Below are 19,221 nucleotides of genomic sequence, written 5' to 3'. Positions count from 1 at the left end.
TTTTACATCTTTTGAATTCTCTAGGAACGTCAGTATATTACTTAGATAAATATCACACGTAGGTAGTAGGTACATATATGTACAGTAAGCTGCAGAGGTAAGTGACCCCCCCCCCCCACCATCCCTGCATAGAAATTTGGTTGCAGGACTTGGCAAGTGTTTGTTACCAGTAGGTATCATTTCAAACGTATATTAATTTATAGTAAACGTATATACTATATAATACAGTTTAATAAATACAGTTTTCCTATCTACCTAATAATGATTTATTTTATTGATATGTACGTTAACGACCATTAAAGTTTACGGGATTGGATTATTTCTAAATTAAATAAAAAGAAGTCTGCTTTCCATAAGTCTGCTTTCAAAGCTGAGCTTCGCGACCCCCCTGGACATGTGCCGCGACCCCCCTGGGGGTCGCGACCCACAGTTTGAAAAACACTGGTATATAGTCTAAGTAAATATATTCTTAGGTTTTGTTAGGTTTGATTAGGAAATGGCACGATACAAAAACGCAAGTTACAGTAACGTAAAAACAAGCTATAAATCACAAGATTGAGTATATTCATTTTCTCTGGGAGATAACAAATACGCGAAGGGGAAACTCCAATCGGAATCTAAAAATTACGACAGTTTAAAAGTAGGTGTCATTTACATAAAACTACTATATCGGAAATGATAAACAGTCTCGTTCGCCCCATTTGTTTGTTCATATGAAATTGATAGATAAAATTCGCGCGTGGAGGATTTTTTTGCCATTACTTGAGAATATTTTTACACAGATAGAAGCTTATTCAAAAAAGTTTTAAGTACAACATACTACGTATTAGTCTTTAAGTATTTATTTATGGCTCTAGTTATATTATATTCGCTTGCTTATGTTTGTCTGGCTGAGTCACAAAACAATCTTAAGGCCCACTTGCACCACCCCACTAACCCGGGATTAAGCGGTTAAACCGTTAACCTAGTGTCAAATTGTACTGGTAACCATGGTAGCTCCAGGTTTATCCGGTTAACCCCGGGTTAGTGGAATGGTGCAAGTGGGCCTAAGTCAAAATAACTACCTACTTTTTTATTATGGCTGTTTATTACAATTTCCTGACGTTACTGATATCTACTGCTTATGGCTGTAACTTACATACACATTAGCTACTACAACCTGTTAAAATTATAGGGATCTCTAGTTGTAAGGTTTATCTATTCTATAGCTAACAATGTGGGTAGGAAGCGCATGCAGTATTATTGCCGACTGATACCATGTTGTACAACATGACATGCAAACTCATTACTCGCTGCGATCTCAAAAACCATATCACAATCACTGATCAAAAACAGCAGACACGTGGTTTATTGATGTTTATCGCACATTCTATATAAGGTTTGATACAGGTAAAATGACACTATATTTTCTGAACCTAGATAACTTATTGGTTGGTCAAAGAATGAAGTGTGAGTACATAGCGGTGGAAATATCATATTTCATAGTAACGTTATTTGGAACTACTAAGGGAGGTGTAAGTAATGTTATTCGTCATGAAGTACAGTACTATGATAAAACGTCGGGTGAGAATACGTTTATGCTATACGCCACTTACATGGTTTGCGGGAGAGCGAAAAGAAGCAAAAAAAAAATCGGAAAGTTTTACATTTAGGAAATATTCAACGTAACGTAAATGATGTACATACATTTAGGCATTTATGTTTACTATTTATAGTACCAAACAAATATTGTGAACACAGTGGTAATCATGAAATAAAAGCATTTATATTTTTACCATATCCGTTTTGATGAGTAAATGTTAAACGTATAATGTATGACATGACAGAGTGTAATTATCCTATACTGCCCTCCTAAGCCGAGTGGCGCTATCTCAAAAACAAATGATTTTGAAAATAGAATTCTCAGTTATAGAAACTAAAGTATAAATTAGCAATGCATTTTCTTTTGAGATAGCGCCACTGGGCTTAGCAGGGCAGTATAGTAAATTTCGGATAGGGCACAACATTTTTCAAAAATTGATTTTTTCAAAAACCGATTAGTGTCAATTATAGCATATTTTTTGGTATTTTAGAAATCATTAAAATATGATTTTCTCAAAAATGGATATGGCTCAAACATATTCTCAGCCGACGAAACATTGACTATGGCCCAATAGGTACATGACCAGATGACCAGTTTAGCGGGATAATAGTTTTTTAATGATCGAAAATAGGCACGTATACTTACTTACTTACTTCGCTGGCTCAGCGACCCGAAGTGGATCTTGGCCTCCGACACTAGATTGCGCCATTCGTTCCTTTCCTGTGCGATCTGACGCCATTCAGCCGCTTGCATGCCACACAGGTCTTTCTGGACCTCGTCGATCCATCTGTACCTAGGCCTTCCGACCGGACGTCTCCCAGTTGGTCGCCCCAGATAAGATAATAATAATAATAAGCCTTTATTTAACCATCTTGTAAGTGTGTTACATTCCATTGCATCTTAAAAATCTACGATTAATTCTAAACTATGATATTTAACATTAAGTAAAAATTTAAAACTAGCAAACTTTGTTGTTATGATGGTCTTGCTTCTCAGCATAGGCCTCCCCTAAAGATTTCCACAATTCACGATCACGTGCTTTTCTCATCCATGTAATCTCTGCTACTTCTTTAATATCATCTTCCCATCTGCGACGTTGTGGGCCTTGCCGTCTTTTGCGGTATCTTGGGCACCACTCTGTTACGTCAATAGTCCATTTGTCCTTTTTATTTCTTACCATATGACCAGTCCATCTCCATTTAAGTTTTTTAATGCAGTATGTTACGTCGACCATTTTTGTTTGTTTTCGCATCCATTTAAGTTTTACTCTGTCTGTTAATTTGACGTTGAGTATACTACGTTCCATGTTGTGCTGGCAGACTTGTAATTTGTGTATGTGCTTTTTTGTTAAGCTCCATGTCTGACACCCGTACGTCATGCTTGGCAGGATACACGAATCAAACACTCTTTTTTTAGCTTTCAATGGTACTCGGGGGTTCTTCATGATTTCTTTTAGGGACCAATATCTTTTCCATGCAATATTTATTCTATTTTCTATTTCCTTTGGTGAAAGATCATTGGGTGAAATTATTTGTCCCAGATATGTATACTCGTTCACATATTCTATTATGTTACCGTCTATAGTAACGGGAGTCTTGTTTTGGTTTGTCATCAATTTGGTTTTTGACATGTTCATTGATAGTCCCATTTTGCTACTTTCCTTTACAAGCTGTTGTAACATATCTTCTAAGCCTTTCAAGTCTCTACTAATTAAAATAAGATCATCTGCGAACCTAAGGTGATTGAGTAGTACTCCTTTGATGTTTAGTCCATATTCACTCCAATCTAGGTTCCTAAATATATTTTCGAGCGCCGCCGAGAAGAGTTTAGGGGATAATGGATCCCCCTGTCGGACGCCTTTTTTTACATGAAAATATTTTCCTACTTTCTCTGTTCTAATTTTTGCTGTCATGTTTCTATATATGTTGCTGATTATACGGATATATTTGTTGTGGACCCCTTGTTTTGCTAGAGCTTCCCATATCTTAGAGTGTTTTAGAGAGTCGAATGCCTTATTATAATCCACGAAGGCTAAATAGTAGGTAATACCATATTCGTTGCATTTCTGTATAACTTGTTTTATAGTGTGGATGTGATCTAATGTGGAGAAGTCGCTTCTAAACCCAGCCTGTTCTCTTGGCTGGTTGTCGTCCAAAATTCTTGTCAGGCGATCTAACAGTACCTTTGAGAAGATCTTGTATACATTAGACATAAGACTAATAGGTCTATAGTTCGCAATGTTATCCTTCCTGCCTTTCTTGTGGAGTAAAATGATAGTAGAAGAAGTCCACTGATGCGGTATGTATTCTGTGGCAACTATTTCGTTAAAAAGGTCTGTAATAACGTCTGTTATTTCTTCCGATGCTCCTAGAAGTAGTTCATTTGATATACAGTCTTCCCCTGGTGCTTTACTTCTCTTCTGCGATTTGATTGCCTTGAGTACCTCTTCTCTCATTATATGTGGAATCTCTTCTTCACTTTCCTTCTCGTAGTTCATTGTTGATTGGGTTTTGTCGTCATTATACAGCTCACGATAATAGTCCGTTGCCGCGTCTATTATATCTGTTCTAATCGTTTTTCTTTTGTTGTTCTTATGATGTGTTATTCCATCTATCCATTTCAAGGGTTCTGTGAGCTCGCGCCATGCCTTCTTTACACCTCCTGATTTTTCTATGTAGTAGTTTATTGTATCAGTTCTCAATTTGTTTTTATGTTTCCTTATGCTGAGTTTAATTTCCTTACTTCCCAGATAAGATAAATAGGCACGTATAAATTAGGCAATTAATTTGACCTCGCATTGGTGTCATTACATATTAAGTATATATAAGCATAATTAAATAAATTATTCAGAAAAGCATCCGAAAGGCACATGGCCCATTTTCCATCGGACAATTTTTGTATGTTCAGTCAGCGATTTTAGCATTGACAAAAGGTAAAATAGGGTACCTATCTACATTTGTATTTGCTGAGAGGTCGAATAGAATGAGCCGAGTTTGAAGTTAAGCGACACAAATGAGAAGACTGGCTTATTTTGTGTTTCGAGATTATGCATATTCGACTGTTTATTTATAAACCAACTTGAATTCACAGATAAATGATGATTTGGTGGAGGGGGGAACAACGGCTGAAAATGTAGGTATTGGTATGTTAACTCATGCCGCTAATGGTAACATTCCATTTCTAACCGCAGCTGCACTACCGGTACTGAACGCGTCGCTGTCATTGTCAATTTCCATAGTAAAATTGACAGTAGTGCAGCTGTCGTTGGAAATGGAATGTTACCCTAAAGCAGTTTTCACTTTTCAAGTGCGTTGCTTTAACATCCTATGCTCATTTTTAAAATTTTAGTCTGTCTCCCTCTTTCCTATATTTTCTTTTATGACGGTTTAACTGACATGTATAACGTTTTACTCACAATATTTAGGCATGTTTTGGTGTTGATTTCAGGAATGTTACAATGCAGAATTTTCAGACGATGTCTGGTCCTGTGCCGATTTTGACAATAAGGTCATGAAATGCAACCCTCTCGAGCTTGGTATAGTGGAAGGAAAGGACGGAGAATTGGGCTTGCAAGGAGTGATTGAAGTTTATTCCGACATTAAAGAAGGAACAATGGTACGATATAATTTATTAAGCAAATGAAAATACATATTTTTGCTCCAGCATTTCAATTAACCTGTCGATTAAATGGCCGTCACTAAATCAACATTTTTTGTGTGGTGGCACTGAAGCTAAATGGAATTCTGTATTGTATATAAATCCGTTCCGAAGCTTTTAGGCCCAAAGGTAACAAATTATTATTACTTGCCATGAAAATCTACAAACAAAAATTATTTACTCTTGTATTTTCTATGCAGGGGGAGGGGGGTCCGGTATCTCTGCGGCTAATATGCACACATAACTAATTAAATCTTCCCCGTCTAGGTCATATTATGATGAGAGATGGCTGTGCGTGCACTGCACGGGATTGCCGATATCATGTTTTTAATTTTAACATTTTTGTAAGTTAGAAAAAAAAGTAATCCCAAAAAAGTTGCGCATTTTTAGAAGCAATTTTCATAATTTCAGCTTTTGTGAAAAATTGCTACAAATTTAGATAATTCGTAACGATTTATGCTCGCGATTTATTTTCTATCGAGCGAAAGTCAAAAAAACGGGTTTCAAATAATTGGAGTTACTAGAGAAACGTCCCAAGATTGCTAATTCAACTTTTGGCAATCGTTGTATGTTCTTAAAAAGGGCTACGATTTTTCAAAACTCTGCTGGCTGATACTACTGCTCCTTAATTTGTTTTTATGTGATAGTCAGTAAACGAGCAGACGAGCCGCCTGATGGGGAGCAGTCATCGTCGCCCATGGACATAAGTAACATCACAGGAGCCACTTAAGCTTTACTAGTAATAGGGAATATTAGGCAAAGCTCTGCGTAGGTAGCAGCACTAGCACATACAGTAAACAAACCTCACTGACATCATCAATGACACATCATGCGTCACTAGGTCAATCACATAGCCTACCGTGAAACACGACAGCCGAAAGTTTGGTTTCTGCCTCTCTATCACTCTTGCATATTCGTGCGATAACGAAGCAGATAACTACATTTCGATTTTCGCGTTTCGCGGTGGGCCCTTGTTAACAAACCGCCTTGATGGACCAATGTCATATTTTATTGTCTGTGAAAACTTGTCAAAAACAGTTTAAGGCACAGTATGTATAAGTTACTCTATGAGTTTACTAGAGACGGTAGTGCTGCACTCTGGCGGCAGAACATTGCAGTAATGTCCCCTATTGTATAGTTCACGCACGGAGTTCAAGGAATCGCCCCGCTCATCTACTAAGTCCCCTCAGGGACGCGGCTCACTCACTCTTGCTTCTTCTGCTCTGATACCTCATACTGAACACAAACTGTACTTACATTTGACTTCTTACGTGACTACGGTTTCATTGAGTTACATACTCATTGATTGTGTTGTTTACAGATGAACGTAGAAATATGGAAAATCTTGGATATTGGAAAGGAATACCTATACCATACTCAAGGTGACATATGTAGCAGTTTAACAGACCCAAACACACCGTGGTTTCCTATGGTTGATGCAATGAAGATAAAAGAATGCCCCATAGCAGCGGTAATTATTAGTATTTGTTTATCTTGTAGTGGATCTCTGTTTGTTTTAATTGTACAGACATTATATGTATAATTACAAATCATGTCAGTAGGTAAAAGGTACTTATTTCGTCTAAAGTGGCATTTGAAGTAAATATTTAGACATCGACTACTAGGTGTACTCGTTTTGACGTCGATAATTTTTAGATACAAAAAAATAATTAAAACATGTCACTTTAAAGATTACTTACGTTAGACCGAGCCGTGTCCGGGCCGGAGTTTCCGGGGAATCGTTTTCTACGGAAAATCATCATCAGTCATCTCATAGAAAAGTAAGCTCTAACGTGAGTCATCCTTTATAAGTCGTGATAGCTATAACTTACAAGGAAACTAGTTAAGACGAAACAGGAGCTGAATTTTAAATATTTTAGGTAAATATGCCCGTCTCGCTAACGGAAGCGGCTCCTAAAACTAGTGCGATTAGGACAAGGCGAAAAATCCCGCGTAAAAATCTCAAAAATCGAGGTTTGGTACTCGACTGTTTCCTCCTCCAAAACATAACCAATCGTAACCAAATTTGGAAATCTAAATGATTATGAAATTATCTGTGTCGGACCGTTTTGCATTTTTGGTTAATTGATATCAGTTTTGAATACTACGCCTCTCATTGCGGAATAGTCATTGAGGCCATTTTTGTAGGGCTGTAGCGCCTTAAAAAACACAAAATATCAAAAAAAGCCAAACGGTGCAACACAGATATTGACAATATTAATCTGTGTTGAAAAAATCATTGCTCTAGCATCAAAACCCACGGAGGAAACAGTCTATTACCTTTGTATGGAGAAATGACCACTCCTATTGGCTTTTAATAAGGTCGCGACCAATTCTCATGTTATATTCTATCTATGATTGTTTCAGAAAAAATATGAAGTAAAAAATATGGTAATCAATTTGGAGCAAACGAAGGAAATGTTGAATCACGAGGTGTGCGGCTCGTATATTATGCGATTGTCGATGTCTAATATGGAACTGGAGAAGATAACTTGTCACGAGCTAGGGATTGATCTGAGTGCATACAGTTGCAATAAAACTGAAAACTAAAATGGTAACCCGAGCATTATTTCTCACTCTTACTCGATGACTGTTGATTCGATCTATTCCTTGAAAATGGTTATTCTGGAGCTCATTTGCAATGTAATTATTTAAGCATTGTCAACTAGAGTGCCTAGCCTAGATGCCTTTCGTTACTATACAGTCCATTTCCAACGACAGCTGTACTACACTACTGTACATTTAATATGGAAATTGACAATGACAGCGACGCGTTCAGTACCGGTAGTGCAGCTGCGGTTAGAAATGGAATGTTACCACTATACCTAGTGTTTGTCTGAATAAAGAATAAAGAACAAAGGTAGGTATGCAATCAATACAACTTCACAACACAATAGATTACAACCAGTACCAGTACATACCAACATTATAATAAACAATTGCAATTTAGTACAGGCTTAATACGTACTTATAGTTTGCTGCCAACTTAAGGAAAAACTTATCTTTATGTCAACACTGACCCTATGCATTTTTTAAGTATTATTTTTAGCATAAAATTCACTGTAAAAGTTCATGAACGTATGTGAAAGTTACAGGCTCAACTACTTACACTGCGAGATCACTGGTGTATTTATTTATGCTAATAGGGCTCAACGGGCCTTAAATATTGGAATTATCAAATTTCACCCATAAAACATTATACATAAGTACAGTTAATAGAATACACAATAACGTAGGGTAGACCGGTGACAATTGAAACCATTTATGTTTAAGCGCCTGTAAATATTTCATTTTTTCAGTTAGAAAGATAGGCGTCTATATTGTTATAAGTTATTTGATTAGTTCTTAATTAAAATTTGTTTGAATGGCCTGTAACGCATTATGTAATGGATGGGAATTAGAATGTGGTAGAGTAATTCAACTGACTTCATTAGAATGTTAAATTTATTGGAATAGTTGAATCTAGATAATTTCTATTTCATAAGCTGTTATTTACATTGCATTTTCAACTTTTTGCCTTGGATAGTACATTACTTACATGTATTTATTTTTGGAGATATATTGCTTAGCTAGCAGCTGTATTCGAATAATGAAAGTAAAGTAAAGTAAAGTAAAGTTCTTTATTCGCATAAAATATGGTACAGTAATAGGTGGTAAATAAATAGAAAAAAATCCAGTACGGAGACATATTTTGCTATACAATAGCATGCAAAGTAATCTTAAAGCTAGACTTAAATTTAACCCTTAAACACTAGACTTACATAAAGTATACGTATATGTATACATGTTTTATGTGTTCCTGTCGAAGAGGGCATTCGTTGAGTAAAACATTTGTTCCTTAAACCATTGATAGAGCTTACTTTTGAATAAATTGAAAGGGAGAGCTTTAAAATTGTCTGGAAGTGCGTTAAAAATTGTGATGCGCATGTGGTAACTATTTTTCATAAAGAGAGCACTATTAGGAACTATATCTAACACAAGTCTGTCCTGATTTCTTGTACTTCGTGGGAAATACGTCAAATACTAGATATTGAAACGATATGTATTAGGTATTGAATGTCAGTGTCAAACAAGTGCCGAAAATGCAGTTTTTGTTTGAAAAACGTCACTTTTGACAATTGTTTGAATCCATATCGTTTCAATATCTAGTATTTGACGTATCTCGTTGTTCGAATACGGCTGTAAGTGTCTTAATTGCTTTCTCCGTTATAGTTCCGCTCCTTACCTAAAGAGGTCTTTAGCCTCTAGTTAAAAGCTATGTTCAAGCACTAGCCTCGTGCAAACCCGACATTATTAGTCATTGCACAGAACAGTGCTCGTGACGTCTGCCACGGGCTCTCTGCATTAAGGAAGTACTTTAATTTGCGGAGGATTCGCTCGAGAGAATTATTTCAGACTTGCTTACTTTGCGAGCTATTGTTCTGTGAGAGTTTGTCAAAGTGTAAGTATACTCCCTTAGTATACAGTTTTAGTAGCAATCTAATATTATGATCCTATACTTAACTTATCTGCGCTGCACTGCGTAAGCTGTCAAAATCTCTGCAGACTTTTTTTGGTCAAATCTATTCGTTTTATTTCTTCACTTAAGTTTTGTCTGCAGGCCAAATCTTCATGTTGTACCTTCTTCCTCTTCTTCCTCGCGTTATCCTGGCATTTTGCCATGGCTCATGGGAGCGCTTGGCAACTAATACCAAGAATTGACATAAGCACTAGTTTTTACGAAAGCGACTGCCATCTGACCTTCCAATCCAGAGGGGAAACTAGGCCTTATTGGGATTAGTCCGGTTTCCTCACGATGTTTTCCTTCACCGAAAAGCGCCTGTAGTGTGTGTGCTATGCCTCACCCACACACAAGCATAGCCAGGGTATATAAGTGCATGTACGTGTTATTTAAGTCATTATACGTCTATACTCAAAGCTATTTGTTTTCCTTTAACGCCCAACCTCACATGGCGATCCTGCCAGTGCGGCCTTGTGCTGCACTGGCGGCGCGCCGCGCCAGTCAGTCAAGGCCGAGAAATAAAAATTAAAAACCTATCGGACTATGAACAGTTATGGTGAACTTTTAGTGATTTATCGGAACTCTATGTGACACAATAAGTGGTAGAAGTAATGTGATGAGTTCGACTTGACATCCGACTAAGTATACCACGTATGTAAAAGCGTTGCGTACCCTTGATCTTTGATTTCAGTGAAGCATAAAATATGTCACTATAAATGAATAAATAAAATGAGAAAACAAAGAAAATTTAATTGAATGACGTCATATTGTAACATAAAAATGTGAAAACTGAGTAAATGATTAAATAAAAAGGTTAAGACTTGCAAGTAAAATAAAAAATATAATTGTGATCATGACATGAATTATGGACAATACATACCTACGTATACTAAATAAACTATGAACTGAGTCTCTGAATGAATATGTACAACATATTATAATATATTATATAGATTTTAATATCCTGTATGTTATTGTAAGTTTTTTTTACTAATTAGTTGAAATGTTAATTAAGGGTTTATTTAGTCTAATTTGGTTTATCAAATCGCATTCATATGAATATGCAAGTTTATGATTAATTCCTGTTAAAGATATTTAACCAGTTCTTCAGTAGGTACTGTGTATAAGCTGTGTGTATAACCATTTTTTTTTTCACCCAAAATAAATTAAAAAAATTATTTTGTTACAGTTAAATTTTTTTAATTACTTTTTAAATTTTGTTTGGATTTTTAGAAAGCAAGATATTTTGTGAAATTAGTGTTTTTTTTATTATCAATTGTGTTTTTACTTAAGTTGCTTTTTGTTTTGATTTTTTTTGTGAAACTTTTATTAATCCACACCTATTTGCTTTGGTTTGTTTTCGTGAAACATTTCTTCAAGGTTCATTTATGCATTTTTACTTTCGTTGCCAAAACTGTTTTAACAAACTACTTTATATTAAATTAAAAAAAAAAGATTAAATTTAAAGAAGATTATTTTTTTTTTCTTCAAGGGGGTAGGTGTAGTGTGTGTGCTATGCCTCACCCACACACAAGCATAGCCAGGGTATATAAGTGCATGTACGTGTTATTTAAGTCATTATACGTCTATACTCAAAGCTATTTGTTTTCCTTTAACGCCCAACCTCACACGCCTGGTAAATATCAAACATAAAATCTAATATTATGATCTTATACTTAATTTATCTGCACTGCACTTATTATGATCTTATACTTAACTTATTTGCACTGCACTGCGTAAGCTGTCAAAATCTCTGCAGACTTTTCTTGGTCAAATCTATTCGTTTTATTTCTTCACTTAAGTTTTGTCTGCAGGCCAAATATTCATGTTGTAGTTTCTTCCTCTTCTTCCTCGCGTTATCCCGGCATTTTGTCACGGCTCATGGGAGCCTGGGGTTCGCTTGACAACTAATCCCAAGAATTGACATAAGCACTAGTTTTTATGAAAGCGACTGCCATCTGACCTTCCAACCCAGAGAGGAAACTAGGCCTTATTGGGATTAGTCCGGTTTCCTCACGATGTTTTCCTTCACCGAAAAGCGACTGGTAAATATCAAATGATATTTTGTACATGAAGTTCCGAAAAACTCATTGGTAAGTACGAGCCGGGGTTGAACCCGCGACCCCCGGATTGCAAGTCACATGCTCTTACCGCTAGGCCACCAGAGCTTCATGTTGTACCATTAATTTAAAATGTACTGAACACTGTTATCGAACAAATTACTTCTGAGTATTAGTTTGACGATATAGAAAAATAACAGCTACCTACAGCTGTGAATGTAAAACACAACGATTAAAAATATACCTATCTATGTAGGTATTAAGTACTTATTATAGAGAAATGTACAAGTATATATATGCATCACTTAATAAATTTGTGAGGACCAACAAGCTATTTTAAAGAAATTGAGAAAAGGTGTCTGACTCTCGAGTTTCTGTTAACCCTGGCTGATACCAATTCAGATCATTAAGATAAATGCACACATACAGATGTGCTGTATTTTGTATGTTGACCGAGTAGATAACTATGTGTTGCTGAACAAGCTGTGTAAAATCGGATTGCCTCCCCAGCTGCTTCGTGTTTTCGCTAGCTATTTGCGTGACAGGGTATCTACAGTACGTGCAGTACGGATGCTTTGTATCCAAGAAGCTTTCAGACCGTGTCCGGAGTCAGCCAGGGTTCCATTCCTTTTTGGAATCATGATCTATGACTTACCATCCGTTCTTGGATCTGCTAGATGCTTGCTGTATGCCGATGATCTCATAATTATTTAGGGTAGGTATATCCAAGGCATATCGACTTTATCTCTCCGCACGTCGTTCTTGTCTACGTGACAGCGTGATAAAACGGTCTCCGTCACTTTCTATCCCGCGGTGTTAAAAATTGACAGTTATTTTATCACGTGGATAAAGCCATCGATAATACGCCGACAGGAAGTTGTAGACTGAGTTCACCTGTGGAGTATCAATAATAAGTTGTCTTAATACAAAGTGTGCGGTCATGACGTTTAGTAGAGTTCGCAATCCACTTTTCTACGATTATATCCTGGATTCAGAGACTATATTCGTGTCGATTCCATTCTAGGCGTTATCCTCGACTGCCAATTCAACTTTCATGACCACATGTTGTCAAGGCGCGTGACTGCTACAAGAGGTAAGGGTTTGTTATCAGGATGCAGCATTTTGAATATGTAAAAATATGTACCTATTCCGACCTAAGTAATTAAATAAAAAGCAATTCCTATTTGTTCATGCGAAACTAAATTTAAATGCGGACAATAAACCATTAATAAATAATAAATACAAGTACAATAAAGTAAATACATACATACAATGTATGTATGTATGTATTTACTTCCAGTCGGTTTATATGTCATATAAACCGACTGGTTTTATGTAGCCAACATTGAGTATGGAACCCCATAGGAAAAGACATTAGGAAATAAGTTAAAAGTGATTAAAACTTGGTCACTGTCCTGTAATTACGAATTAAAAAGTTCACATTGAATTAAATCTATAGCGAAAATGATCAGTTTTTAGCTCTTTTTGAGTTATCGTAAAAAGTCTCCCTTTCATAGTAAAAAGACGTGCAGCCATAGTTAAACGTTATTAGTTATTACGACATTAAATGGGTTTATAAGTTATTTGGCATTATTCATATAAATAAAGTAAAATATATACAGTGGTATTACTAAAAGAAATTAATAACTAGAATTAATCTAAAATAGGCCCTTGAGGCATTGTACCATGGATGCTGGCGGCATTTCCGAACCGGCCTAGCCAAGGTTACAATCGCTATCGCTTCGACAACGAAAAGCTTTATGTCTCTCTATCACTCTTCCATATTAGTGCGACAGTGACAGCTGCGTTTCGATCGCTACGGAGCGTGAGCGATTGGCATCTTGGCTACGCGGCCTGTATCGCAATGCTGATACTACTAAATACTGATCGTTATAAAGTAAAATATAAGATAAAATTGCTTATTTTACTCACCCAATTGTTATTTAATATTTAGATTTTCTAAAACAGTTTCAGTGGCTGTATGAGGAATGTCGTCGACTATTGGGCAGGTTTAGAACGAAAAAGTAAAAAGTAAGAGTCGTTCGCGCTGACATTCATACTTTAATGAACAAATTATTTTAAATTGCTGCAGTTTGCTAAAATATGCGCTTTTCATAAATAATAAAATATTTTTTTAGAATACAAAATATTTATTGATCAACATCTCAGAAATATAAACAGTAACCTAAAATTAAAACTACCTACAAAACTAAACTAACATTAAAATAAACCTACTTAAAAATTAAACAACAATAGAAAAAATACCCACCTATGAAATGTCCCCCAAGTCTGTGCCCTGCGGAAGGGTGCCCATGAGGCTGGCTACATTACCCCGCTGGATGGCTATGCCTATTCGTTGACCTAGGCATGAGCCAGCCCTAGAGTCACCCGAGGTCTATAGTAAGTTTTTTTTAATTTCCTGGAAAAGGATATACTTAGGCTTCGCCACGGCCTCTACCGCAAACGCCGCAAATATGTGGCTGTTAGAGAGACCATTCGTTAAGCCTTTATATTATGATTTTTTTGTAGAATATAATAATATTGTAATATAATAATAATATTTATATTTGTATTAATATATATAATTTTATAGAATATGGGTATGGTATGTTATCTTATTGTAACGGAAGGGTAACTATATACGAAACCCTACACTGAGCATGGCCCGAGATGCTCTTAGCCAGTTTATTTTGCCTGATGCTAATATTTGTGTTAATGGCTGTAACTTACACATTAGCTACGGTGGAACGTGATAAAATTGTAGGGATCTCTAAATATACGTTTTATGTATTAAGAATGTTGGCAGGAAGCGCACGCAATATTGCTGTCGACTGATATGACTACAACATGACATACAAACTCATTACTCGCTGCGATCTCTAAAACCATATCACAATCACTGATCAAAAACACAGGACACGTGGTTTTTAGATATTTATCTCACATTCTGTAATGTATATAAGGTTTGATACAGGTAAAATGAATGCTTTATTTTCTGAACCTAGATAACTTATTAGTTGGTCAAAGAATGAAGTGTGAGAACATTGCGGTGGCAATATTATATTTTTTCGTAATATTATTTGGAACTACTAAGGGAGATGTAAGTAATGTTATTCATAATAAAGTACTAAGGTACTGTAAAGATTGACTGTGGCCCAATAGGTACATACTATGGTTCATTTTTATGTATATCAATAACGAGTTTGATTTATTAATTTAATATATACCTATGTACTATGATCTTCAGAAACAAACATTTTTAATTAGAGTTGTGTAATTTGGACAGTCTAACACAGTTTGCTGATGTCATGGCACCTATCTATTTAGATTTTCAACCAAGTTATACCGGGTGTGGCCTGTAACATGAGCAAACAATTAAAACATAGATTGTACTCCTCAAAGGTTGACACTTTTGTTCAACAACTTTTAAAAATTATTAAGTATTTAGACTCCCTATTTTTCATACAAAATAAATATTATCTTCAATGGACGCCATCGCCACGCCATATCAGTGTGGGGAGTACAGCCTACAGTTAAATTCTTTGCTCATATTACAGGCCACACACGGTAATGACCAGATGATCACTTAACGAGATCATAGTTTTTTAATAGTTATTTGCTTTTATGATAGATTAACTGACATTTAACGTTCAATTCAAAACATGTGGAGTCGGACCAAAAAAAGTCTGCAGCGGATTTGATAGCCCACGCAGCGCAGTGCGAGTGTTATTTATAAGTCATAGTTTCATAGAAGATTGTCATTTAAAATAACACTTGCATTGCGTAGGCTATCAAGTCCGCTGCAGACTTTCTTGGTCTGACTCTAGTCATGTTCTGGTGTTGATTCCAGGAATGTTACGATGCAGAATTTTCAGAGGATGTCTGGCCCTGTGCCGATTTTGACAATAAGGTCATGAAATGCGCCCCTCTCGAGCTTGGTATGGTGCAAGGAAATGGCGGGGTATTGGGCTTGCAAGGAATGATTGCACTGGATTCCGAAATTGAGGAAGGAACAATGGTACGGTATATAATTTATAAAGCAAAGGGACATAAATAGTTTTTGACCCAGCATTTCAATCTGTGAATTAAAAGCCTCCAGCTATTCAATCTCTGCAGCTTACTTGCACTTAGACACACTTATGTAACTAAATCTTCTCCGTCTAGGTACTATAGCCCATAATTGTTATTATGAGAGATGGCTGTGCGTGGGATTACCCATATCATGTTTTTGGATTTTATTTTTATGTAAGTTTAAATATTTAAGGTAAAAATAAAGAATAAAGTAATCGATGGGTTCGATAAAAAAATAAAATTGCGCATTTTTAGAAGCTATTTTCATAATTTCGGCTTTCGTATAAAAATTTACATAAATTACCTATGTTCGTGATTTATTTTCTATCGTGCGAAAGTAAAAATAAACAGGTTTCAAATCGTTGAAGTTACTAGAGAAACGCCTCAAGATTGCTAATTAAATTTTTGGCAGATCCTAAAGATGGCTACGATCTTTAAAAAACTTTGCTGGATGAACCTACTGCACCTTAAAATTGCTACAAATTGTATACTTCCCGCACGAAGTTCAAGGACGCCGGTCACTCACTCTTGCTTCCTCTTGCTCATAATACCTTGTACACGAACTGTAGTTACATTCGACTTCTTACGTAACTATGTATACTGTTTCATTGAGTAAGTGTTCTTTATAGATGAACGTCGAGATATGGAAAGTCTTGGATATTGGAAAGGAATATTTATACCATGCTCAAGGTGACATATGTGCCAGTTTATCAGACCCGAACACACCGTGGTTTCCTATGGTGGATGCAATGAAGATAAATAAATGCCCCATAGCAGTGGTAATTAAATTAGTTTTTTTTTCTTCTAGTGGATGTCTGTTTGTTTTAATTGTACAGATATTATAATATTACAAAAAGTGGTAGTTGAAGTAAATAGACATGGACTATTATTCGACTATTAGTTGTTTTGAAGCAGTGGTGGCCGAGTGGATATGACGTCTGACTTTCAATCCGAAGGTCGAGGGTTCAAATCCTGGCTCGTACCAATGAGTTTTTCGGAACTTATGTACGAAATATCATTTGATATTTACCACTAGCTTTTCGGTGAAGGACAACATCGTGAGGAAACCTGCATACATCTGCGAAGAAATTCAATGGTGTATGTGAAGTCCCCAATCCGCATTGGGCTAGCGTGGGGACTATAGCCCAAGCCCTCTCGCGCATGAGAGGAGGCCTGTGCTCAGCAGTGGGACGTATATAGGCCGAAATGATGAGTTGTTTTGACGTGAATGATTTGAACATACTAAAAAATAATTAAAACATGCCGCTTTAAAAGCCGTGATTAACTATAACTTAAATTACTGAGGCCCACTTGGGTCAAATATCTTGGGTCAAACAGAAAACTGTATTACGTCTTTCCTGTAGACATACACAAGAGTTAAGGGCTATAAAGGTTACACACTAGTTTTCTCTCCTGTGCGTAATAAATAGTTAACAGGGCAGGGCATGTAAGTAATGATTTTATCATAGTTCTCTAAATAAAAGGAGGACATTTTCACGTGGATAAGGGTTATATAAGAAAATTAAACTTTATAGCCCTTAACTCTTGTGTATATCTACAGGAAAGACGTAACACAGTTTTCTGTTTGACCCTCTTACGTCATATTCTACGTATGTTCTATTGATTGTTTCAGAATAAATATGAAGTAAAAGATATGGTAATCAATTTGCGGCACACGAAGAAAATGTTGAACCACGAGATGTGCGGCTCGTACGTTGTGCAAATGTGGATGTCTAAAGATCTGGAGAAGATATCTTGTTACGAGATGGGGGTAGATGTGAGTGCATTCAGTTGCAATAAAACTGAAAACTAAAATTGGAAAACCGAGCATTATTTCTCACTCATGAACTCCATGTTGATATTGGATGACTGTTGATTCGACCTATTCCTTGAAAAGGGTTCTTCTAGAGCTCATTTGCAATTTACTTTGCAATGATTTAAGCCCAGTCAACAAGAATGCCTAGACGCCAATAGTTTGTGCTACGGCAACGAAGTGCTATCTATTATATCTCTCTATGAAACAAGCCGCGTAGCCAAGATGCCGATCGCTTACGCTCCGTAGCGATCGAAACGCAACTGTCACTGTCGCACTAATATGGAAGAGTGATAGAGAGACATTATGCTTTTCGCTGTCGAAGCGATAGCAATTGTAACCTTGGCTAGGCCGGCAAATCCGAAACAGAAGTAGTTTCGTTGTCGTAGCGCAAACGATTGGCATCTTGGCTAGGCCTCCTAGGGTCTAAATCATAGATTTCAAGTTATTTTAATTTTTAGTTGTTGCATTGGTTAGAAGAAGTAAATAAACGACTAATTACTTTACAAACAAAACCTGTAATAAATTACTAAAACTTTAGAAATAGAAGGATTTTAATCACAATTCATAATAAATAAATCATTTATTTACATACAATATATATACAGTGGTACAACCAAACGAAACTAATAACTATCATAATTATCACTATCTTTAAAAAATGTACGGTCAGCCAAGAACTCACTTCACTTGGTCACTTTCTTGGCTAACTGTACCTACACTTTGCAGACAAAATACAGAAATGAATTCCTCAATTCATACGCTTACCAAAATCGTAAAATAATTTGTCAATTATTGCAAAGTGATTTGTAGCAGAGTAGGTAGGTGTGAAATCATTTTTTTTTTGGAAAAATGCTACAATTGCGGGAAAACTGGCCACTTTTATTTTGTATGGCAACTTTTAAACGTTGCGTGATAGGTGGAGGGTGCTCGACCAAATGTCATAGAAGGCCCCGAGACAAAACAAACTGCATTAAAAAAATCAAAATCGCGGAAAAATAATTTCCATGTTGCAGGAATGTTCTGTCCGAAAGTCGAAATGTTCTCTGAAATACAGTGAGAATTTAAGCAACTTATTGGTTAACTTATCACATCAACAAAATAGCTAACTGTAATAGACAATAATATATGCATAATCACATTTAGTTTTAAGTTATGCCTATTTAAACTTTATTTCAATGTTCTGAGAACATTCTCGAGAACGTTTCCGCTTTTTGGGAATGTTCTGCAATTTGTACATTGCTAGTCAACACTGACAGTATTTTTTTTATTTTTGCATACAATTATTATTAGAAGTAAAATTGTAAAAGTTCATGAACGTATGTGAAAATTAAAGGCTATCGTTTATGCTAATAGGGTTTAATGGGCAAAAAAACATTCAAATTGCACACATAAAACATTATACTTTAAAGACCTACAGTTAATATAATAATACGAGTACGTAGGGTTGACCGTGAACCTGGGTGTGATATGCCCCGTACATAAGAAAGGTTCGAGGAAAAAATGTGCGAACTACAGGGGGATAGCGCTGCTCCCG

At 36.1% G+C, this 19,221-nt stretch overlaps 1 protein-coding gene and 1 long non-coding RNA gene across 2 annotated transcripts in view; one reads left to right on the top strand and one right to left on the bottom strand.

Annotated features, from left to right (window-relative positions):
* Positions 1-19,221, bottom strand: part of LOC134664744 (uncharacterized) — a 384,916-nt gene that overhangs the window by 147,720 nt on the left and 217,975 nt on the right. The gene's annotated exons all lie outside the window — the stretch shown is intronic.
* Positions 1,228-17,694, top strand: LOC134669922 (uncharacterized). The gene is made up of 9 exons (XM_063527542.1): positions 1,228-1,514; positions 4,673-4,714; positions 5,030-5,197; positions 6,561-6,710; positions 7,607-7,769; positions 14,791-14,900; positions 15,651-15,818; positions 16,501-16,650; positions 17,505-17,694. Exons 1-9 carry the CDS (start codon positions 1,395-1,397, stop codon positions 17,682-17,684), a joined length of 1,251 nt encoding a protein of 416 aa, XP_063383612.1. The 5' UTR covers positions 1,228-1,394; the 3' UTR covers positions 17,685-17,694.

This window comes from Cydia fagiglandana, chromosome 1, assembly GCF_963556715.1.
Source record: "Cydia fagiglandana chromosome 1, ilCydFagi1.1, whole genome shotgun sequence".
NCBI lineage: Eukaryota > Metazoa > Arthropoda > Insecta > Lepidoptera > Tortricidae > Cydia > Cydia fagiglandana.
The sequence above is the reverse complement of the archived record's forward strand: the minus strand, read 5'-3'. Positions and strand labels throughout refer to the sequence as shown.

Excerpts from the sequence above, each read along its gene's own strand:
- LOC134669922 (XM_063527542.1), top strand. The coding sequence starts at position 1,395 with ATGACACTATATTTTCTGAACCTAGATAACTTATTGGTTGGTCAAAGA. Across the intron at positions 1,515-4,672 it reads TTGGAACTACTAAGGGAGGT|ATAAATGATGATTTGGTGGA; the intron begins GTAAGTAATGTT and ends TTGAATTCACAG. Across the intron at positions 7,770-14,790 it reads TGATCTGAGTGCATACAGTT|ATTTTCTGAACCTAGATAAC; the intron begins GCAATAAAACTG and ends AATGAATGCTTT.